At 51.8% G+C, this 22,919-nt stretch overlaps 10 protein-coding genes across 10 annotated transcripts; 5 read left to right on the top strand and 5 right to left on the bottom strand.

Annotated features, from left to right (window-relative positions):
* Positions 1 to 317: 317 nt before the first annotated feature.
* On the top strand, positions 318 to 1,124 carry M409DRAFT_16484 (uncharacterized protein; the record flags this gene model as incomplete). The annotated part of the gene is made up of 3 exons (XM_033803642.1): positions 318 to 329; positions 384 to 986; positions 1,038 to 1,124. 3 exons carry the CDS (start codon positions 318 to 320, stop codon positions 1,122 to 1,124), a joined length of 702 nt encoding a protein of 233 aa, XP_033675106.1.
* Positions 1,125 to 1,444: 320 nt separating this feature from the next.
* M409DRAFT_62323 (uncharacterized protein) lies at positions 1,445 to 3,196 on the bottom strand (the record flags this gene model as incomplete). Its single annotated transcript, XM_033815123.1, has 1 exon — positions 1,445 to 3,196. The coding sequence occupies one exon, from the start codon at positions 3,194 to 3,196 to the stop codon at positions 1,445 to 1,447; it is 1,752 nt and encodes a 583-aa protein (XP_033675107.1).
* Positions 3,197 to 4,003: 807 nt separating this feature from the next.
* M409DRAFT_49078 (uncharacterized protein) lies at positions 4,004 to 4,459 on the bottom strand (the record flags this gene model as incomplete). Its single annotated transcript, XM_033811132.1, has 1 exon — positions 4,004 to 4,459. One exon carries the CDS (start codon positions 4,457 to 4,459, stop codon positions 4,004 to 4,006), a length of 456 nt encoding a protein of 151 aa, XP_033675108.1.
* Positions 4,460 to 5,223: 764 nt separating this feature from the next.
* On the bottom strand, positions 5,224 to 5,964 carry M409DRAFT_49079 (uncharacterized protein; the record flags this gene model as incomplete). Its single annotated transcript, XM_033811133.1, has 1 exon — positions 5,224 to 5,964. One exon carries the CDS (start codon positions 5,962 to 5,964, stop codon positions 5,224 to 5,226), a length of 741 nt encoding a protein of 246 aa, XP_033675109.1.
* Positions 5,965 to 6,379: 415 nt separating this feature from the next.
* On the bottom strand, positions 6,380 to 8,400 carry M409DRAFT_49080 (uncharacterized protein; the record flags this gene model as incomplete). Its single annotated transcript, XM_033811134.1, has 4 exons — positions 6,380 to 7,620; positions 7,672 to 7,886; positions 7,940 to 8,227; positions 8,279 to 8,400. 4 exons carry the CDS (start codon positions 8,398 to 8,400, stop codon positions 6,380 to 6,382), a joined length of 1,866 nt encoding a protein of 621 aa, XP_033675110.1.
* A 725-nt stretch (positions 8,401 to 9,125) lies between these two features.
* Positions 9,126 to 13,902, top strand: M409DRAFT_16488 (uncharacterized protein; the record flags this gene model as incomplete). Its single annotated transcript, XM_033803643.1, has 6 exons — positions 9,126 to 11,393; positions 11,700 to 11,843; positions 11,929 to 12,076; positions 12,139 to 12,324; positions 12,373 to 12,423; positions 12,479 to 13,902. The coding sequence occupies 6 exons, from the start codon at positions 9,126 to 9,128 to the stop codon at positions 13,900 to 13,902; spliced, it is 4,221 nt and encodes a 1,406-aa protein (XP_033675111.1).
* A 231-nt stretch (positions 13,903 to 14,133) lies between these two features.
* M409DRAFT_16489 (uncharacterized protein) lies at positions 14,134 to 14,848 on the bottom strand (the record flags this gene model as incomplete). Its single annotated transcript, XM_033803644.1, has 3 exons — positions 14,134 to 14,193; positions 14,246 to 14,476; positions 14,531 to 14,848. 3 exons carry the CDS (start codon positions 14,846 to 14,848, stop codon positions 14,134 to 14,136), a joined length of 609 nt encoding a protein of 202 aa, XP_033675112.1.
* Positions 14,849 to 16,775: 1,927 nt separating this feature from the next.
* On the top strand, positions 16,776 to 17,706 carry M409DRAFT_16490 (uncharacterized protein; the record flags this gene model as incomplete). The annotated part of the gene is made up of 2 exons (XM_033803645.1): positions 16,776 to 16,848; positions 16,928 to 17,706. 2 exons carry the CDS (start codon positions 16,776 to 16,778, stop codon positions 17,704 to 17,706), a joined length of 852 nt encoding a protein of 283 aa, XP_033675113.1.
* A 929-nt stretch (positions 17,707 to 18,635) lies between these two features.
* On the top strand, positions 18,636 to 18,953 carry M409DRAFT_49084 (uncharacterized protein; the record flags this gene model as incomplete). Its single annotated transcript, XM_033811135.1, has 1 exon — positions 18,636 to 18,953. The coding sequence occupies one exon, from the start codon at positions 18,636 to 18,638 to the stop codon at positions 18,951 to 18,953; it is 318 nt and encodes a 105-aa protein (XP_033675114.1).
* Positions 18,954 to 20,581: 1,628 nt separating this feature from the next.
* On the top strand, positions 20,582 to 22,452 carry M409DRAFT_16491 (uncharacterized protein; the record flags this gene model as incomplete). Its single annotated transcript, XM_033803646.1, has 9 exons — positions 20,582 to 20,888; positions 20,941 to 21,236; positions 21,290 to 21,474; positions 21,545 to 21,692; positions 21,797 to 21,842; positions 21,900 to 21,908; positions 21,966 to 22,032; positions 22,099 to 22,211; positions 22,262 to 22,452. The coding sequence occupies 9 exons, from the start codon at positions 20,582 to 20,584 to the stop codon at positions 22,450 to 22,452; spliced, it is 1,362 nt and encodes a 453-aa protein (XP_033675115.1).
* Between the last annotated feature and the right edge of the window lie 467 nt (positions 22,453 to 22,919).

Raw genomic sequence — 22,919 nt, forward strand, 5'->3', positions numbered from 1 at the left:
CTGCTCACGGAGGGAGTGGTGGTATGATTTAGTTGCTTGATTGGTGGCACCGTGCAGATACTGACGTCCCTAAAGAGACGATTGCTTCAAAATGCATTGACTGCTGCGTGCATCGCCATACGTCGATACGAATCAACATTGACTGCACGATCGCTCCTGCCAAAAACAGTACGACACGAATGCATGTGACTGCCAAGCAACCGCGCTCGCGTGTGCCTGGCGCCTTCTCCACTGGCTTGTTCGTTGCGATTGAATCTCAACATCACCTCTCTCATCAACAACAGCCTCTCGACAATCCAGCAGACGATCGCCCAGCAATGGCTGACACTGTATGTCCTCTCACCTATGGCACCCAGATTCTTATCACTGACCTCTTTCTACAGGCGAACGGCCTTGCCGGCCCCAAGCTGGCTGCGATTCCTGAACTTGTCGAATACATCCTGCTGGAGCTTCCACTCCGAGATGTCCTCCTCGCTCAGCGCATCGACCGCACCTGGGGCGATATTATCACAGGCTCCTCTAAGCTGCAGAAGGCCCTCTTCTTCCGGCCCAGCGTGGACCATACCTTGAGGATGAGAGGCTTGTCGGACTATACAAAATCGCCATGCGACTGCAAAAACGCACCAAAGCGCCCTCTCGCCACCCATCTTGGCCGCCCAGTGCGCACTAAAGATCTGTGCTGGGCCCGGGACGAGACGGATACGAATCACTACGCCGTCGCCATCAACCCATTCGTGTGGTCCAAAGGACGCCCAGATTCATTTCTCGATATTGAAGAAGGCATCGAGGCACTCATGAAGACGACCGGTCAAGGTGATTCGTTGCGGCGCATGCTGTTGACGCAGCCTCCCGTGGAGACGATCATCTTGTACACCACTTCGGCCCTGGTGCATATGATCTCTCGAAAGCCTGGAGCGTGTGGAGTCACTGTCGCTGATGTGCTTGACGCTGTGGCGACTTTCAACGATTACTACAACTTGAAGATGGTGAGGAGCATCTGATTCGAGCGCTATGATGTGAACGACACACCCGCAAAGGACGTCCTGAAGTGCCTGAAAGAGTACGTTAAGGGGCAACTGGAAGAAGATGAATACTATTCTACGGAGAGCGATCTCGAGGACTGAAGGGCGGCGAGGCATGATGTTGGACGGCGGCCGACACAAGAGAACGACACTGGACGGATCATGGCTGTTTGGCGCTTGCTTGGTGACGGCGCGAAGCCTCAGAAAAGTGATGATGGCTCCCATGGAATACAAGATTCAGCATGACGGGGTATGTAGCCACAGAGGAGATGACGACATTAGTCGCCTTCTCAAGTCTGCTCGATCACTGTGACCTGGAACATGGAGTATGGAATGTATCATATTAGTTCGCAAGCCGTAACAATTGAGCCCAGCCACAGAACAGAAGGCGTGCAATCACGAAAGACCCTACGGCATTCGAATCACCCAGTCCCAGCCAGCCTCAACCCATACTCCTCCGTAAACCACTCCCTCAAAAGATCCCCCAACACCTCCTGTGCCTCCCTCTTCGCATCCGCCGACGCCTCCCCTCTAGCCTCAATGTATAGCTTTATCTTGGGCTCCGTCCCCGACCCTCTAACCGTAAACACCACGCTGCCCAATTCACACGTAATCATCTGCGCACCAGGATCCACCGGCAGCACAGGTCTATGATCCTCCGTCGCACTATCATATCCAATCGTCAGATCCCTCCACCGCGAGATCTTCCGTTGCCCGAGTGCTTCTGGCCGGGAGCCGTTGTGGGATTTTCGGATGTCGTTGAAGACTTTGTTGGTCGTTTCCGGCGACGGCGAGATGAGGTATGTGTTTGCGTCTTCGAAGTAGCCGTATTTCTTGTAGAGGGACTGGAGTTTCTGATAGGGAGTCATGCCTTGCTTCTTCCATCTCTGCCATGCGGTGAGGAAGACTGCCGCGGCGGCGATGCCGTCTTTGTCCCAGACAACGGTGGGGAACATGAACCCGATAGCTTCCTCGAAGGCGAAAGCTGGGTCGTAGCCCTGTCTCTGCAGGTCTTGGGCGACGTTGCCGAGCCATTTGAATCCCGTGAGGGTATCTTGGAATTTGAAGTTTTCCTGCTCGGCCATGGCGGCGAGCATTCGCGAGGAGACGGTCGAGGCGAGCATGACGAGTTTGGACCTGTCGCCTTTGTACGCCTCGAAGACGTGCGAGGCGAAGAGGATGCCGAGCTGGTTGCCCGTGAACTGGTGGTAGAAGCCCTTGACGAGGCGCTCCGCGGCGGAGAATCGATCGGCGTCCGGGTCGTTGGCGAGGATGAGGTCTGAGCCGTTCTTTTGCGCTTCTTGGATGGCGAGGGCGAGGGCGCCTTTTTCTTCGGGGTTCGGGAAGGAGACGGTGGGGAACTCCGGGTCGGGTTGCGCTTGTTCTTTTACTTCGCGCATGAAGTGGCCCCGGAACCAGAGCATGTAGGCGACTTGTTTCATCATTGTGAGGCCGACGCCGTGCATGGGGGTGTATGTGAAGGGCATGGCGTCTGAGACGGAGGGTAAGGGCCAGACGAGTTCGGTGACGTGGCCGATGTACGATTTGGCGGCTTCGGTGAAGATTTTCTTGACGTTGGGATGGGTGTCGACGAGTGTTGTGTCCCAAGAGAGGGTGGTGTCGACTTTGTCAATAGCTGCTGCGATGTCGCTGTCGTGGGGTGGTATGATCTGACAGCCATTCGACCAGTACACCTTGTAGCCGTTGTCGTTCTTTGGGTTGTGGCTGGCTGTGACCATCACTCCTGCTGCAGCCTTGTATTCGCTTACGGCGAATGGCACCAATGGCGTGTGGACGAGCTGGCCGAACCAGAGCACTTTCAATCCTTTGCTCAAGAATGTTGCAGCTGCTAATCGAGCAAACTTCTCTGAGTTATGGCGAGCATCGTATCCCACCACGACGCTCAGATCTCCAAGTGAATCCCGACGTTGTTGTTGGAGGATGTAGTCTGCCAGTCCTTGAGAGGCTTGCAAAACAGTCAACGAGTTCATGTGGGCAAAGCCAGCTTTCATCGAGGATCGCAGTCCCGCCGTGCCAAAGGCAATGCGTTTTCGTAGTCGTAATTCCAGTTCATCGACATCTTTCTTGTTCAGGAGTTCTTGGATCTCGTTCTTCGTTTCGTCGTCTTGGTCGAGTTCCAGCCAGCGGTTCGCCAAGTCCTCGATTGACGCCATCACGGCGGTGCTCTTCAATTTGATATTTCAATTCAGTTTCATCGATTCAAATGTTGTCGTATCTCTCAGTCCATCAAGCAGCTGCGAGTCTCTTTTATGGCTCAGAAGTAGGTGCTCATCTGATGCGTGACACTTGCCACGTTAACCCCCCGCGACAGACATGACGTGGGGGTGATAATCTTGAGTCTTGGCTTGTGACCAGCAGTATCCAAAAGGACGATAAAAGAGAGATAGAGGACTTTTTGGGATGTTGGTGATGATTCAATTGCTTCCCAACAAATATTTATCCTAGCTTTCGGATCCGGCCAGGTGCGAAGTCGATTGTTGCTGCGCTGCCCGCCGATTGTTATCCAGTTGTGGAAGTAAGTGGATTATGAGCTGCAGAAGTGGATGGATGTGGCTATCACATGCCAAGCTCGGTCGTCTTGTTTTGCGCTAATGCGAAAAGCACGGATCAGCTCGTTGGAAGACCGCAGTCGGCGGAGCAACACTTCGTTCCCTCCAGCGTTTACTTGTCTTTTTACTTCAGTGGTTCGCCTACACAGCATCGTCAGCTTCACTTCACCATGACCAGGAGACGACGAATTTCCTACCACATGTTTCTTAGGGATGTACGTTGTGTAATAAATGCAATAGCGTGACCAACAGGGCTGACATTCTGATTGTGCCGGAAATTGACTGTGCTGCAACAAGCTACCATACATGAGGCTCTCGGGCAGTAGGTTCCGGCTACAAGCTCCTTCTCAAGCAATTCCCCGTGCATCTAGCAGAAAATTGCTCATCGTTGATATCCTCGTTCCTGCATCATCAAACAGTTGCGCCAACAATTTCAGACGGGCGGTGATTTCCCTCATGGTCCAGGATCTCACGGTGCACCTCATCGTCAAACATGCTCTTGACAACATCCCAATCGATACCCAAATCACTGACCGCACCCTTCTTCGCCGCTTGTCTGACCAGTAACAACGACACCGCCGCCATGCGGTTGCAAATACCCCTCCTGCCCTTCTCATCAGTCTCCGATAGCTTGCCGTCGATGAACGAGTTGCTCTTTTGGAGCAGCCAGTCGGCTTTCTCAGCTCGATGTGGGACGTCGATTCGTTGTACGGCATTTGATAGGTAGACGTTGAGCTGCTCGTTATTGGCTCGCTTGAGGAATTGTTTTGCGTGGATGATAGAGACGAAGACTTTCTCGATGTTGGTGTCGAAAAGTGTGTCTTTGCCATTGATGGGTGGTGGTGCAGGCCGGGAGGAGTCCGCCATGCTGGATGGCGATGTGTATGTTGATGCTTGGGATTCACGAGTGTGTTGTGATATAGAGGTTGAGAGGAGAAGACATCAAACGCCGGCTAGCAAGCAATGAAATGCCCAATGCAAGTTTCCGTGATGATGAAAACATGCTGTCTCAATGCGCTTCTCCGCTGCTTGAACAAGTCGAATAAACTACCAGGTGGAATGTGGGATAAATCCCTTCACTTTGCAGAAAGAAACTGTGTAGTTCAGAGTCAATCTGCATGCACTCAGTCATGTAAGGAAAGCATGAGAGAGATAGCAAGCACCTCGTCACACAATGAACATCTTTTGGCGTTCATCATCGGCGATGTCTTCGTCAGAGACGGCAGAAGCGATCGTTATCGCTTGACAATGCGGACTTCACTTAGCTCGTCGACACCTTCATCGAATCAAATGTGGCATGAATGCTTTTGGGGAGTGCTTAGACCAGTAAGGTGTGTTGAGTAGACCTGTTTTGGTAGGAAGTACATTTAAAAGTCGATCCTGCAGGATGAGCTCGTTATCGTTTAAGCAAACAGGTCAGGCTGCGCTAAGCCCCTGATCGTGGACATTGAGAGGATTTTATTGTGATCACAGGTCCAGATGCATGGCATGAGAAGTGAAAAGAGAGCATTGAGACGGGAAGTAGTTGAGGGATATTGTACATGATTTCAGTCTATGCTGTGTGAAAAGCCGCTTGCAACCTACTGAGCTGGGGATGGCAGACCATGCCGACGCAATGCATCCGCTTACCTTTAGCGCTTGAAATAGTCAGGAGGAGGCAGACCGCCACCGAGGCGATCATAATGACTTGGTCGCCTCGTTGGAGGGAATTGCATGGGAAGCCCGCCCCCAGGTTGGCTGGCGAAGCTGGAATAGGGAGGTGGAAGGTCCCGGGAAGCCCTCATTGGCATACCTGGCACATCATTGCCTGGGACACGGCTGATAGAGCGGTGGTAGGCCGATGCCGATCTGTAACGCGGGAGCTCTGGATCACCTTGAATGGACTCGCGGTCTCTGCCTGTGCCGAGCTGGCCAGCGAATGGGTCATAGAAGTCGTGAGCCGCTGAGGACAGGTCAGTACCTCCACGGCGGCTCAGTGGTCGCAGCATTGAGCTGTCCTCATAGCTGTAAGTACGAGAACCCGATCGAGAGGAACGATGGTGGCTGTCATCGTAGTAAGAGTGACTACCAGAGCCGAATGGATTGCCAAACATTGGGCGGTCACTAGCACGACGGCTGCTGCTTGATCGACTCAGGGATGGCTGTCTCTCATCTGTTTGGATAGGATGGCAACCAGAGAAACGTGGAGGCGGGAACTCTGCGTTGAGTGATGGGCGGCGGGACCAGCTGCCAACACCGAAGGGGTCCGGGTTGTTGAACATGGAGATTGGTGGACCGCCATGGCGGTCCTCTCCACGATGAAGACTCGATCGAGAGTGACTGGAGGGGTGACCATGGGAATGGGAACCGTGGCGGCTGCCGCTGCGAGACATTTTGTCAGTTTGAAGGTTGTTGCACTTCTGTTGCGGTACTGATTAGATGTCTTGCTGTATTTTCAAGTTGTAGGACCTGCCTAAACCTTGAGAGTACGTTGTTGAAGGTGCGAGTCGCTGGAGATTCTGATCAGCCAAAGTGTGAGACGAAAGTCCATTCTTATATACACTACTACGACAGTCCAAGCTTGATCGAACGACGAGTTGACGAGTGAACAATGGTCAAAGAAACAACAGAGGATGATGAAAAGACACAAAAAATGAATGCAAGTAACGACAAAGATCCATACACAACACAATGTACTCTTTTTCTCTTTCATCACTCGACATGTGTTTCGAGAGTATCTCGGCAGTCTAGAGCCAAGTGAGCGGCAATAGTACTCCAAGGTCTGCTATCTATTCTTCTGACCATAGTTTACCATGCTCCAAGAAAATGAGATTCTTCCAGACTTCTCGTGCGTTGACGGCGTGAGTCCTCCACATGCAACCAGTCGCAGACATCGCCTTGCAACTGCGACGTCAGAACGCTGCTTTTCGAGACCGTCATAGCCAGGACCTTGAATGACACACTTCTCCGTTGCGAACAAGATCGCACCACGTCTTGAAGGTAGTTGAAGGCTTTCAAAAACAGAAGTACATCGGCTTCTCTTTCAAGTTCTTGAACATCGTCGAGTAGACAGAAGATTGTTCCTGCAGAAATGGCTCCAACCACGTATTTGAAAAGACTGTAAAGATATTGTAGGTCGTTAGCCTGGAGTTGAGCTTTGTGGAAAGCCAAAGAATTGTTCTGCGCCCATCGGCCAAGATCAATGGAGAGTTGCCGGAGCAACTCAACGATCAGACAGCCAAGCATGCTTGTTACCGGATCCGAAAGAGTTTCAGGGTTACCGTCCGAATACTGTCTGGTCTGACAGCAGAAATGAGTGAGGCATGCAGCAGGCTGAAAGCGAGGCAATGCCTGGCTCAAGGTTGCCGTGACAAATGACCCAGGCTGGACTTGCTCGTCGACGGTGTCGTACTCGACGAAGAGTATCTGCGATGCGCTGGATGAGAACCAGGATTGGAACTGGGGCGAGTCCATAATAGAAGCCGAAGTCTGAGGTCCAACGTCACTGGCCACGGTTGAGTAATACTCCGCGAGTATACTGTTGTGCTCACTCCAATCACCTAAGATCGATTGGATATCTAGGGCTGATAGCAATGGTATGCTCATCACGGCAGTCTGCCCATTCGGCCATGCGTCATGAATCGGAGGCAAGTATCGTGGTGTTGTTTCCCACTGCCGGGACAAGTTGTTGACAACGTTGAGTAGGTATTGCACTGTCTCCTCGGTTCTCTCAACGCCACTGCCAACTTTTCCAAGTCTTGTATCAAGGGTATTAATCTGTGTCCTTGTGTCAGTCATCTTCTCATCCAGGCCCTGGACACCGGCGTTGATCTCGCTAGCCATGAGCAGGATATTGGTAGTCAGGGATATTGCCACGTTGGTGTCTTCTTGGATGGCTTCAATCTTGACTGCGATATCTTTTGTGCTCTCTTTGTGACAAAGATCGGCTTCGGCTTTCAATCTCTCTGTCGATTCTTGCAAATTCTCGACATGATCTTTCAGCTCACTCTCGTAGTCATCTTGTAGTATAAGCGCAGAAAGTCGCTTCACTGCATCCCGTAAGTCAGCCAGAGCCTTACAGTCCATACATTTATACCTACAGGGATGTTTTCGTAGCCACTCAACGATGGCCATGATGGCAGCGAGAAGAGCGAGATGGACCTCTGCCACTGCATCTTTGAGCGTCGAGCGTCTCGGATAAAGGTTTTGAACTCGTTCTGCCATCTCCAGTACAAGAGGGGAGTCTTTCAACGTCTTCAAGACCATCACGCGTACAGTGCCCACCGCATGAAAAGCCCTGAAGACGAGAATGACACTGCAAATTCGGTAAGCCTATCTTCTCGTGCAGGCTCTACAGTGAGAACTAACGCGCCGCATACGATTGAACTGTATTCACCTGACGGAAGCGTACGTTCCAAGACCGTGGTGATGGTAGATGCGTTGTCCGCGATCTTTCTCGATCCACGAAACAGTGACCCTTTCCACCCCTTGTGCCTTGATTCATAAGCTCCCTTTGCCGCGAAGCCTTCGTTCAGCACTGCGCTCCAACTTCTAGGCTCGTGAAGATCGAAATTCTTAGCATTTGGGAACTGCACTTTGAATGTCTCCATGGTGTCCAGGAATCGCTCCTGATGAGCTTTTGCACGAGCCTGGATTCTTCAGGGGATCAGTGGCTTTGGGGGAGGATAATCTTGACTATCTACTCACCCATCTGCGCCAGGTCGGACATAATGATCCGTCGACAGAGGATCGTAGCAAAAGCCAGTTGTCTGAAATGCCGGATCACGTTGGCCGGCAGCATTGCTGGTGAGGAAAGCGCGAGCACTCATACTGCTCTTCGAAGCCCCTAACGTATAGATGCTGTGCACGAACAATCTTGCTTGTCAGAATGCGAAATAAATGTGGGATTGATTCATTGCATCAGCCGCAATTTTAACAGTGAGCAAGTGTTGGCCCGTGGCAGTCCCGATGGCGGGTTGACAGCTCCGGTCTTGCGTGACATCCTCCACCGGTGAGGGAGCTGTTGCAGCAAGACACCTGCAGCCACCTGGGACCCAGCTGTCTTTGTTTCTTGCATTGCCCACCTATCGTTGATGGGCCCCTGTAGGCCTTGCAGAGGAATCGCTAGCCGACCATGTCGAGTTCGGCTGAAGCTGTATCCCCCTGTAACCAAGCTGTGGTTCGCTTCCTCCAGGCGAAGTTGGAAGGACGTAACCGACGATATAAATGGCTCCAAACACTTGATGCGGGCATAGCGTCTGCCGGTTCCCAAGCGCTTGTGCTCGAGTTCGCCTCTTTGAATCCTGCCCGTCATCCGCAAATCTACCGTGGGACCAACAGCACCCAAGCAAGAGCTGCATTATCAATATTGCTCCATTTGGTTCCCGCATAAGAGCTGTTTCAGGGCTCCACCTATTTTAGAACGCGCCTCTGCTGTCTCTTTCATGCCGCACAGTGGAGACACAAGTAGCCTGTGACTGGAAGCGACCTCGTTTTCTTGCTCATTCAAAATACATTTCTACTTTGGTGAAGACAAGAAGGCTCGAATTCTACAATGGAGCCGACTGAAGACGCTGTTGATGGAGCAGAGCCAGGTAATGATCAACCAGCACCATGTTCTCTACCAAAGGATCAGAGCAAGGCTGAAGAGAGTGAACCCACAATGCACACTCCTCATGGCAATTCAGAAGCCGATCCAAACGCACCGCCCGTGCCTCTCAACGACCGCTCGACGCGGGATCCTGAGCATGCGACCGAACAAGAAGCCTCTGGCATCAAGACATCAGATGCAGATGGCGAGAATCTTCGGGAGGATGCAGCAGAAAGTCTGGGCCTGGGAAAAAGATTGAAGCTTCTACGCAAGAACCTGGCAGCTCTAGAGAAAGTCCTCGGCCCTGAGGCTACCACCGACGCTGAAGACGATCACTCCAGCGTTTCAAGTGAGCCTGGCGACCGCGGCACGAAGCAGCTCAAGTCCATTCCTGAGTACAATTTGACGAGCTTGGAAAGCTACAAGGAGCGGCATGAGAAGGATTCATTCTCCTTCGGCAAGAAACATCACACAATCGACGTTGTCATGGCAGCAGGCTGGCCGCCTCCCAAGGGATCAGACAATATCGAAACAGCTAATGAGGACCGAAGCAACACTGAGCACTCGGCAAGGTTTATACAGATCAACTCGCAGGCCCTCTGTGCCGTCCTCCACGAGACTTGTCGGTCTGGCGACGAATCGCAAACGTCCTCACCGCCATCGACGCCTCTCATAATGCTTGCACCATTCAAGCCCCTTTGCAGTCATATCAAGAAGCTGAAAATTCGATACGAGAAGCTGAAAATTCGATACGAGAAGCTCAAAACGAAGTATCAAGGCATGAAGTGGGAGAAAGCTGGTTTACAAAGTGTCGAATCGCATGCCCCTGAGGCATTGGAGCATCCTCCTGACGCACCAGAACGAGAAGTTTCAAGTGAGACAACTACAAACCACAAGGATGAAGCCAAGTGGCGAAGCTCTGCGTATGCCGTATCTTGGTTGGGCTACAAGGGCTTTCTACGCTTCAAGGCAAACCTTCATTGGCTACAGTGGGCCGAGTCGACGGTCGGCGAAAGACTGGATACTTTTTCTCACAACATTGACCAGATACACACCATCGAGCGTACCATCGAAGAGTCTCCTGTGGTGGCCATGAAGCTTGGCGCAGGCTCGTACAGCTATGAGTTTCTGTTTACGGACGCAGACAATGCTCAAAGCGAACTTGACGAGCTTTCGTCAGCACTGGTATACCTGGTGAAGCGAGAGAAAGCTTTAAAGCTCGCTCGAAATGCCGAAGCGCCCTCCGGTTCGGAGACTGTCAATCTTGAAGCATCCGCCGCGACCGAAGATGTCGATAGACTGATGGACTCAGCTAAGTCACAATGCGTGACAGGCGAGAATAAGTTGCAGAAAGTAACGCAGAAAGTTCATTGGAATGCCCTGGGCATTGCCGAGTGGCAAATGCTGGACATAAAATACGACGACAGCGCCGACGTGAAGTCCGAGCTCACAGATGACGATCGAGCCTCTGACGGCTACAAAGCCTTTGAGGACTTACAGTGTCTGATCAGGTTCTTTGACAAGTACCTCCAGTCCGCTGAAGAAGCTCTGTCGAGTAAGCGGGTGCAAAGTATTCGATATGGAGATCTATGTTCGTTCTTCCGGCCTGGAGATAACGTGTACATACCGGACGATCACCACAAGGTCTGGCGAGTCGTGTCTGTTACTGGTGGGCGCCCCAACTTGGAGCATCTCCTATCTGAGCAGTTCAGTCCCAGCGGTCAATCAACTTCCAAGACTAGCGATTCATCGAAACGACCCAAGCAAGACAGCAAAGAAGATAGTACAGAGAAGGCTTCTGAGCCTCGTAAGAAAACGGCTTCGGAGTCTCAGAAATGGTCTACACTCTGGCTAGATGCATATTACATCGATTTCGATGGTAAGAAGCTTGACACAGTTCGCAGACAATTCTCAATCGCCTTCTTCCCAGGAGCCAGGGAAATCAGGTCTCTGAAAGCATACCCCTTGCAGTGGTTGAGGCATGCAAATCCCCCAGGGTCCGAAAAGATTCTCAAGGACATTGAATCCACTGGAAAGCGATTTGTCGACTATTGTCTCTCGAAAAGGGATTCTGAGAAGTTACTGTACTACGACGGCCGCACCAATGTCTACTCGCCGAGCGGCGTGGAGCTCCAAGAACGTGTTAGTGACCTCTATGCCACCAATTCAAGACGAGTGAGGTCAGAAGATGTGTCGTCCAACGTTGTCGTCGATTTTGACAAAACTTTTCAAGTAAGCCATAATTAACACTGACTGTCGTAGTCTCTTGACACTACCCTACCAGTCCTATCCACTAACACCATCTGTCTCGATGAACCGCTGTAGCTAGAAGATCTCATTGCGTTAGATGATGCAGCGGATGACCTTTGCTTTGAACCACTGGATGTGACTGCTGCCGCCCTAATTGTGCTTCTAGAGACAGATGTTGGTGCTCGCGAACCTGCAACGCTAGATTGCTTGGCCCAGTCTGAAACCACAGTCTGCATATCATCCCCCGAGTATCGATCGCAGTGATTGCAGAGCTAACAATGTCAATAGTACAATCCAAGCTGGAAACCCGACTTTTCGCGACTGGGCATCATGGAGTATGATTTTTGGGAGAGAGCTGTGCCCTCAGAGATGTCTCCGACAACAAAGTCGTTTGTTGAGGATCATTGTAGATGGGATGGGGATCTTGAAGAGGTGCGTCGAATGCGTTCCAGCGAGGTCTATAAGCCAATACAGGTCCCTCGCCGCTGTCGATTGCATCAGAGCTGACCTTTGACAGTCCGAAAGGGACGAATATTTCAAGGACGACATTTGGGTCCAGCGTCACGACGATGAGACTTCCAGCGGCGCTGACCGTCTAGAGGAGAACGACTTTGAATTGCTTCCTGCAAAGGTCTTTGGCTACGTGCTCCGGACGCGGTCATGGGGTGAGTCTATCTTGAAATGCGCCCCCGACACGATTCTATTGTTCTTACAATCTACACATTAGCCTGCCTTGACATTCACGCCGATCGATTGAAGAGGGTGAGAGAAAGCAGCACGGCGTGGGACGAGCTGCAGCTGCCAGACGGACATAGAAGAACGTTGCAATCGCTCGTGAAGCGCCATTTCGACTCCAAAGAGGCCGCTCTCAACTCAGAACGGAGTAACGATTTTGACATTATCCAAGGCAAAGGTTAGTAGGAGCTCATCACTTCCTCACCAGATCGCTAAAGTGTCACAGGAAGAGGTCTGATTGTTCTGCTCCATGGTGCTCCTGGATTGGGCAAGGCACGTATGCCAACGTCGAAACGTCTTACACGAGCTGACAACGATGTAGACCTCCACAGCAGAGAGTATTGCTGCTCTGTACAAGAAACCACTTCTTCCCATCACCTGCGGCAATCTTGGTCTCGATGCCTTGGCTGTCGAAAGCGCCCTCTCTGAAAACTTTGAGCTGGCTCAAGCATGGGATTGCATTGTGCTACTCGATGAAGCGGACGTCTTTCTTGCCGAGAGAGATGACTCAGATCTTGAACGGAACGCCCTTGTATCCGTTTTTCTCAGAACTTTGGAGAACTACAGCGGCATCCTGTTCCTTACAACGAACCGTATCGGGGCCTTCGACGAAGCCTTCCGATCTCGGATACACAGTGCACTCTTTTACAAGGAGCTTGACCAGGAGAAAACCGTCGAGCTATGGAGATCCAACCTCAATCGTCTCGTGAGACAGAAAGAGGAACTGAAGCAGCCGTTCAAGCTTGACGACAGCGACACCGAAACGATCATCCAATATGCTTCTCAGATTTGGGAGGTGTACACCAACTTTGAGCGGCCTCCATGGAATGGTCGAGAGATCAGGAATGCGTTCCAAACTGCAGTTGCACTCGCCGAGTACAAAGCTCACGAGGAGAACGAACGTAAGAATGAAAAGGTCGAAACGAGGAATCAGCCAGACGCCCTTCCGACATTGACTTGGGAGAACTTCAGATCCGTCATTCTCGCCTCTCAGGATTTTAAGATGTATATTCAGCAGACACATGGAGAGACAGACTACAGTCGCCAGGCCAGGAAGAAGGCTAGAAAAGATACGTCCGTTCACAGCGAGCACGACAACTTCCGCCGAGCATACCAAAGACAACGAGCACAAGCATTCTCTATAGCACTTGCAAACGTCCGGCCAGGGACAATCTTTCTGCCGGAGTTGCACCCTCAGTCCGCTCCACGGCGCGAAAACATCTTCGCAGGAACAGCGCCTGGCCCTGGGCATCTGGCGAAGGCACCAACATATAACGATATGATAGCATCGAGTCACCAGCCGCAACCTCATGAGTATCCAACCACTGCAAACAATCGCAGCATGACTGCATCTGGTTCTTATCCGACCCAGCCTGGAATGTACCCACAGCAAGCCCAACAGCACCAGTCGGGCTGGCAGCAGCAGGGACCCTCTCCTGCATTCGCACAGTCCACAGCAGCAGTGGGCACGTACTCTGCGTCAACACAAATGTACGGTGGTACAGCGATTCCACAACAGCAGAGTGCAAACTTCGCCCCTCCTCCCAGTTTTCCTGGTTTTGCACAATCTGCAGCGCCTGTTACACCTCAGCATGGGCATTATCAATACACTCAGCAAACGCAAGGACCGTCGCCGCTGGGACAGCATTCAGCACATCCTTCTGCGAATGGCTTTCGAGACTCGAACCAGCAACAAGCTCCTGGTACTCCGTCGCCTGCGCCAATTAATCACACGGTATCACAAGCTGCAATGTGATACGTTGAATTCCCGATGGAAACACTGAGATCTCGGTTTCTTTATGAGAAGGCTGGTTTATGCAAGGCGTCTAATTCGTACTCCGTATGTAGTGCAGACTATCTGTCCCCCTGAAACACAGATCATTTTTCTCTTCGTTCACCAGATCTCCCCATCGAGACACAGAAATCTCCAATGCCATCGGCTGGGCGTGACAATGGGCACACACTTCCAGTTCTTGGAAATGTAGCTTTAAACAGTAACGGAGCCGTTGGCATCCAACTCAACTGGCTTCGAGGAGATGATCTCAACCTGCCGAGGTGCGTTAGAGGGTATGCACAATCAATGTATTGGTGGCACTTACGTTCGCTTCAGTTGCGTTCTCTGGCGCAACGGAGAATGTAGCTCCGGCTGCGAGAAGGAAGCAGTCGAAGACGGCAGTATTGCCGTTGGCAGTGAAATCGACCGAAGCAGCATCGTCCACTTTGGACTCATCATCTACGTTGTATGGAACGCCAACGCAAATGGCAGTCTCCTCTGGATCCGCGTCCTCAGAGATCTCCGTGGTCACGCCCTGGAGGAACGCCTCGCGGACCTGGGAGAATGGTTGTCAGCAAATGCAGGAAGTAAGCTTCGAAAAGACTCGTACCTCGTCCCAAGTAACGTTGTCTCCAACGACCAACTCGCCCTCGACATCGCTGTCCTCGCAGTCACGCTTGAGTTTACGGGTTGGACCAAGTGCCTTGTTGGCCCAGCGGGTAACAGCTGGAGCCACGACACCGCTGACAACACCACCAAGCACGGCGGCTGTTCCGGGCCCAATTGCACGACCCTTGATGATGCTACCTGGGACGTAAGACCCGGGGCGGTGGCCCTCTGGAGTTCCAGGAGCGAAGCGGAATGGACTTCCCTGGAGAGGGGCGGCGGCGGCAAGGCCAGCGAGGGAGAGTGTTGCGGCGAACTTCATTCTGATGTGTAGAAGGAGAATGTTGAGGGTTTTGGCGTAGTGTCGTTGAGTTGTTCGTGGTCTTGTCGATTGGACTGGTGCTGCTGGTGAGTGGTGTTGAGGGTGGAGGCCTTGACTGCTCTTATATGTTCTCAGGCTCACTGACTACTATCACCATCCGGTCACGTACTGCATTAGGACTTCAACTGCCTTCATCCAACGGCAACAGCATGCTTCCGGTCATGTTTCACCGACGCAAGCTGCGAGATTCTACCCAACTGAAGGCATAACGACCAAGATGTCTGGTGTCTCTCCGAAACCGCTCGGCAACGAGCGAGGATGTGAATTTGAGAGAATTGGTGGATGGTGATGGTGGCCATGTCGCTTCTTGGCTTACGCTGGGCGAGAGCCATTCGTGACAAGATGTCCCGTACGCCGCCCCGAGACCCACATCTACTGCTGAACAACGAGGTGCTGATCAAATTTATCGCCAGTCAAGGAGTTGGAGCTTCTTGATGTTTGCCAGAAACCAACTGCAGCTTGAGTTTGGCCCTGAGAGGTCTGTGTAAGGGCATATTTTGCCTTGAACACGTCGGAGGACGAAATCCTTCATATCGCATGTGGAATCTTGTAAGTCATCTCGACGATCTGTCGATGAATGCATTTCACAATTGTTCGTTCAATCACCACGTGATGGATGCTCAACAATCTTACCAGTGCAGTCTTCCAAGTCGGACTTACCTCGAGATCTTTGCGTGCTCACTTGACTCAGCCTCGCGGACCAAGTCAATAGCCCGACAGGTGTAGAGAACCCTCACGCAGGAACATCTTGGCGTCCACCAGGAACGTGTTTGTCCGAATGTACTCTTTCACATTGGTCCTAGCAGTCGGGCATCGTAAAAGTAAGAACATAGCGTGCCAATGCCGCTATTTTCTTAGCAGCCTTAGCAATGACGTGTGGAGTGTGGAGAAAACTTCTGAAACAACATGGAACCAGGTTGCCTGCACGGGAGCTTGCGGGATGAAACCCGGTAGATCTTGATCCTCGATGTCGCGTGTGTTGGAAAATAAAGATCTTGCCCTGAAGAAAGCACCTCCTTCAGAATTACTGCCGCTATGCTTTCCCGTGATCGTGTCTACCTGACCAGACTAAAGCCTCGTAAAATGTTAAGATGTGAAGGAAAACACGCTTACCAACTCAAAGACGTCATAGAAGTGCAGTACAGGAGCACAAGAGCGCAGTGACCGGGACCCTTGTAATGGTTCAAGCTCGGCAGCATGTACAGTGCACAGCCTCTCGCCATCACCGCATCGTGATTGCGATCTCTTATTGCCTCCTACACTCTGCAACCGTTGAAATATCAAGACATCCGTATGTGATTCTACTATGACAGCGAATGCACTGGAGAATTCGGTTTCTTTGGGCCCACATTAATCGTACTGATTACTGATCGCAGCCTCGTACATCCGATGTTTCGAGCACAGGCCGCCTAGCCGCGTTGTCGCACGATACGCACGTGCTTGAGGTCCGGAGTAGTCCCACGTGCGCCGTCTTGAACTATCGCACATCGTGTTGCGCTGAAGATTCTTGGAAAGAGGGTCGACATGTTCATCCTCGCCCAAATCCCTCACGTGTCAAGAACGCCAATATACCGACAAACGCGGACATTGTTACGCCCACCGTTTCCAGCAATCCATTCGGAGAGATGCACAATCTCCAGCCTGGGCGTTCTTGAGTGCTGCTTTGAAACGTTCTGACTATAGCCTCCCCAAGCCCGTTCCATCAAGATCCGATATCCGAACAATACGGCTACAACTAAAGATCAGCGACGTTGTTGAGTGATATAAAGTCTATCATCCCCATCGGTGGACATACATTTAAAGACAAAGCCGAAGAATCACTTCTATAGCAAAGCACTTCACACCCTCATCGAACGTTCAAACAACCATGAAGGCATCTATCGCCACACTTGTTCTGGCCTTTTGCGTCAGCAATGCCATTGCTGCTCCAGCTCAAAATGGTACGGCACTTTCATCCGATTCTGCGTAATCGCATTCCCGCGTTGATCTCGAGGCTGTACTGACATACTCTGTTTGCAGATGCATTCGAGAAGCGCGAGCCCGCTCTTCCCATCGCAGCAAAGGTTGGCATCAAGGCTGGAGCTGCGTTGGGCAAAAAGATTTTCTTCGACGAAAAGCGCGACGTGGATGTTGTTGAGAAGCGCGAGCCCTTCCTACCGCTAGCTGCCAAGGTCGGCGTCAAAGCTGGCATTCTCGCCGGCAAGAAGATCCTCTTCGATGACAAGCGCGATCTCGATGCTGTTGAGAAACGCGAACCTTTCCTGCCATTGGCAGCCAAAGTTGGCGTGAAAGCCGGTGTCTTGGCCGGCAAGAAGATCTTCTTTGACGACAAGAAGCGCGATGTATCTGGCGACTCCAAGCGGGATGCTTTCATTGAATTCAAGCCTTTCGATGACGACCCATTCAACCCATTCGACGACGAAGGCGTCATTGGAAAGCGTGATGCCCTGCCTCAGGAAGGAGTCAAGGAAGGACTCAACAATGCCATCCAATGGTGGGCCAAAGAGGTCAACGACGACAGCCCACTGAACCCATTCGACGACCCCGGTCTTCCTGGCAAACGCGAGGCTCAGCCGCAAGGAGGTGTCAAGGAGGGACTGAACAACGCTATCCAGTGGTGGGCCAAAGAGGTCAACGACGACAGCCCATTGAACCCATTCGACGACCCCGGCCTTCCAGGAAAGCGTGAAGCTGAACCATTCATCAAGGATGTGCTCGGAAAGGTCCTTCCTCAGGACAAGAACGATGACACATCGTTCAACCCTCTTGACGGCAAGCTTGATATCTTCAAGCAGTAGGGTACCACCCACATGGAACTGAGTCTCTGGAGACGACTGAACGAGTTAAGGCGGGACGTGAGGAGGACAGCAATGTAGTATGTAGGCAATAGCAATCGGTATCTGGGACTTTTGTATTCGCACCTCGAATGTTGCATTTGTTGGCTTTTCCCAGCATTCATATCTTTCCATCAGAAGAGCGTTCGGATACTCCTTTCCTGCTAGTTCTACGCTCTCATTCTCTCGAGCATTGCACCACGATCGGAAGAAACCAGTGCATCCTCGAGGCTACAGTCTCTGGAGTTCCCATTCATCATTCGGGGAGCGACGAGCTTCAACAAAGGTGACACGTGTGTTGGCGTTCAATTCAACCAGAAACGGCGTCAACAAGATGCGTGACCATTCTTGTTGATAAAAACTGTCTCGCTTCATCATAGGAGTATGGCTCTAGTGTGCGTGGGTGATGTGTATCACCGATAGGCTGAAACCACCATTGCATTTTCTCGACATGATGTCGGACGGTAAAGCCAAATGTTGTTCCCGAGTACTCCGCTGTAAGCGTTCCGACGAGAAGCGAGACATCCAAGAAAGCCAAGGTCGTATCCTTGATGTCTTGGCCAATGTGGTCTGAAACGTGAGGCATTTGGTGAAGGTTTCAAGCCACGTGAGTATCGCGACGAAAAGTTTCTGCTTTTGCTCGCTTGTCGACCGGCTTGTGGGATGTCTGCAATCAAGCACGTGTGTGTCGAAGAGTCGGCAGGAGGATCGCATAGTGTATCTGATCCGACGGCGACAAATGCTTCCATGGTGATATAAAAGCCAGTTGACCTTTGCCCTTCATGGTGTCCTGCATCATCTGATCATCCTTGAGAACACCCAAAAAGACCCACGCCATCCACACCGCACAACCAATCAACCTGAGCACTGTAAATCGACGACTTACCGCGAGGATGAAGTTTCAAATCACCGTCCTACTCGCCACGCTCGCGATTTCAGCCAATGCCGCACCTCTGCAGCTTCGGGCAGACAACAGCCATCGAGTCGACCTTGGACAAGACATTGGGCTGGATGGAAAGCAATCTATTGAGATCGACAGACGCGTGGCGCCAGTGGCTGCGGGGATTTTTGGCGTGGCTGCAGGCTCCATAGCGAATGCCGTCGCCACGGGTGCAACCAAAGGAGCGACGTCTGGGGGTGTACGTGGTACAATTAACAAGATCTTCGGCTCAGGACAAAAGCGGTCAGCCCGGTTTGAAGAAACACAATGAGGTGAGTGACTTAAATAGAAGCTTGAAATATTGACGTAATTGACATTTATACTCAGGTCGTTGTCAGATGCCGCTGAGCAATGTATTGCGCGACGAAATGCTGCTTGTTTCCAACGACACGGGGGTCTAGCTTTAGCGAAGGCCTGTCCAATGAAGATTCAAGAGCAACACATGGTCGAAGAAGAAGGAAAGTGTGTCAATCGCAAGGCAGAAGTTGAGACTGGCCACAGAGCCCTGGATAGGTTCTCTTGTAGTTAGACGAAAGAGTTGACTGCGCTTCAATCTTGATAGACGCCCGCGAAAGAAATCAATTTCACCTTGCTCTCGGTGCTTGAGAAGTATGAGATCGAAATTCGGAGCTCAGGAAGATCCCACTTGGTAATGTTTGCCGCATCTTTGCTGACGGCGGGCACGGAGGTAAGCAGTTTGCCAGGGGCAAGGATCAAGTGAGGTCAGATCGTATACGACTTCTGTCGAAGTGCAGCATCTTCTGGCAAAACAGCACGGGCCACATCGCGAAACAAATAGCTGGGCTTGTTTTCCTTTTCCACACCCTGCCTCTGTTGCCTCGCGTCCTGGATGACTTCGCGTCCGCTTTCACGCCTGTTGACGCGACAGACTGGAAGACATTCATACGACCTTCGCAACAGTGATCCGACTCGTCGAGCTCAGACCACCGATTCCTTCGTCGCCTCTGCTAATTACAGGACAACTTCACTTCCAAGGACATCACCCTGCCACCTGACATTTTGCAGACACAAGAAAAGGATCTTCGGCACCCGCAATGTACTTTTTGCGAGAGCCGCCAGTTCCGTACCAACAAGACGCGGGCCACGTACGTCAACCACCTGGAGAGCTGCCAGCTGCAACTCACGCTCACATGCTACACGGCGCAGTCGAGTATTGGCAGACGGACATATACCCAAGCAGCACTACGGGCCGGGTTTATTCCTTCAGTCTTGTCACGTAGCTATCATACGCCACTGGGAAACTCACCTCGCAGCTCCAGAAGCCAATCGCGATCTCTGAGAGTGAGAAGATCTGCATGGCTGCATGGTGAGAAGGCAGAAAGGAGCCATGCGGGCAAGCAACCATCCAAGCAATCGCCCATGCCGAAAAGCGTGCATCGACGAACGTAATTCAGGAGGCCTGAAGTTTCCCTATGCCTACAGGGCCACCTACAAACTTCTGGCAGGCTAAGTGGTGACCGTCGGGCATCCATGATCATGACTTCGGACATGGTAGTACTACTAAAGTCAAGGCCTGCAGTGAAGACAAGCAGTACGCATTATAGTTTCCAGAGGCGTTCACCCCGCACCGTGGCTGCATACGGGTCTTCAGCCGCGTGTATGTACTGCTCGATGTCCAGATATGGAATCTAAGAAAGTAAAATCATGCCAACGTCTTGCCTCTTGAGCTTGAGCTATTACCTGTTGATGATTTGATTGGCCTACTCAGGTAGTGAGTTGCCAATCTGGGAATATACCGGCTCAGGGCAGCCCGCTGACCTGTATTGGCGAGAACAATCATTTCTCTCCAGAACTGAGTATATATGGTCAGCTGGAATCCACTCCAACATATGTTCTCTCAGTAGAGCCACTATCCAATCCATTGGAAAGACCGCAATCATGAAGTCTCTCACAGTGTTCCTTGCGGCTCTGCAGAGCGCCGCAGCCTTTCCTGCGGTAATGGAATCTTTGTCCAAACGCCAGTCCAACACCTGTACTACCAGTGCAAAATGCAATGAGCAATACGAAGTCACGGACGCAGACATTGGCTACAACCCCAACGCACCCACTGCCGCCCAGATTGCAAGCGCTGGCCGCAATCACTGCGGTAACTTGGTCCCCTGCACCCTGTTCAGTGCTGCGGAACAATACGTTTCTACCAGCGGAGCCAACGCCTTCCAGTCCCCAAAGTCTACAGATCTTCGTGGTAAGTTCAAAGCAGAACGATAGGTGCGGAACGACACTGACTTATGACATAGGTCCTTGCCCCGGCCTTAACGCAGCCGCCAACCATGGCTACCTAGCCCGCAACGGGGTGCAGTCGCTCGCGCAGACAATTACAGGCCTTGGTCAAGCCTATGGGATGTCTGTTGACCTTGCTGGTATATTGGGTGCATACGCCATCGCCTTCGATGGAGACTTGGTCTCAATGACTTGGTCCATCGGTGGACCACAAGCCAAACTTGGGGCTATCGATTCTGGTCAGGGCATCTCTTGGTCTCACAACAAGTATGAGGGCGACACCTCTATCTCTCGCTGTGACGCATACATCAACGTTCGTATGACCCCGACCACCTTCGCTCTCATTCGACTGATCAAATACTCTAGAACGGTGACGCCCACTCTCTGAGCCCTACCCGATTCGCATATGCATACTATGAGGGTCTCGAGGACGACCGCCTCGACATGGACAAGTTCGCCCGTGCCTTTGCGAAGAATACCCACCGCTCGATCGGACAGAACCCATACTACTTCGCTCCGTTGTTCTCCACAACCTTGGTTAGCCCAGCGGCGTGAGTAGAGAATTGCCACCTTGCCACCTTGCCAACTTTGTCCTTTATTAACGTTTTCGTGTCTATACAGGTACAACTTCGTCATCGCCATGATGTCCAACCATACTGCCGACCAGCCCGGTGGCTATCTGAACGAGGACATGTTCAAGACATTCTTCGCCGTCACTGGCGACTATCCTAACTACGAGTGGCATCCAGGTCAGGACAGAATCCCAGATGTAGGTGTTGACGGGTCAAAAAATCACCCCCGCGGTCGCCGGCGCCACCCCCACCCCCTTTCCCACGAAAACTTCCCACGGTCTTCCGACTGATGTTGCTACAGAACTGGTACCGCCGGCCAAGTGCTCAGCCATATACTGCTACTACAGGTACGTGAGAAGTCCTCTAAGTTGCGCCTAGAATACGCTGTAGCTGACACAATGTAGGAGTTTTCGGTACAAGAGAAATACCTCTAAGTTGAGTCTAGAAACTCTGGCTGACACAATGAAAAGGCGATCTGTTGTCAGAGTTTGCTGCGTACCCTGATTCGTTCCGTTTCGGCGGCAACACAGATGGAGTGTACGTTCTCTTATGAAGGCAATCAGCACACGTGTGGTCTGTATCGCTGCTAATCTCGGCGTGCAGAAACACCTACACTGGCATTAACATCAGGGACTTCTCCAGCGGTCTCTACAACGCTCAGAACCTCTTCGAGGGAGACAATTTCGCTTGTTTCGTGTATCAAAACATCCAACAAGGTATGTCAAGCTTAATCCCACACCAGTCCCTACCCTAACCCCGATCCTAGGTCTGCCAGATGTCTTGAACGCCAACCCTCTGGTGACCGCGGCTGTGACACTGCTCCAGAAGCAATTCGGCATTGCTTTCTCTGCTATCAGCTGCCCGGCCATTTCCGAATTCAACAACAACAACTTGCCACCATACCCAGGCAGATCTTACAGCCCCAACCCACCAAGCAACGCGCCGCAGAACTGCTGAATGAACTAGTACGGAACATTGGAACGGGGATGATGGCCTTGGCAGATGAAGCCCGGATGAACACTTGACAGACTGACTTACGCGCATACAGAATCAGTAATGAAACACCTTGTTTGGAGGACGTCTTCTGTCTCGAAAATTTCTTAGATATCTCACTTCATCATTCTGCAACTCCATAGTGGACCCAGCGCTATGTCGCTAGGATCTGTCAGACTTCTGTCGCAAAGGAGTCTTGTACCTGTCAGTCAGATTGCTGGAATCTCCCAAAAAGGTCTTTGCCGCTGCTCTGGTACCGCGCTACATTACTGTCGGGTGCGATGTGCCATCTTTGATCCTTTCACGGCGACGACTCCGTGTCCGAAATGACCGACAAAGCTGCGCGGCGCAGACGAGACTCTTGAGCCTCGACTAAGCGCATCATGCACGTCGGATCACTCGGTCACAATGGAAGCTTTCGCAAGTCTTCC

The sequence above is a fragment of the Zasmidium cellare genome (assembly GCF_010093935.1).
Source record: "Zasmidium cellare ATCC 36951 unplaced genomic scaffold M409scaffold_1, whole genome shotgun sequence".
Classification (NCBI taxonomy): domain Eukaryota; kingdom Fungi; phylum Ascomycota; class Dothideomycetes; order Mycosphaerellales; family Mycosphaerellaceae; genus Zasmidium; species Zasmidium cellare.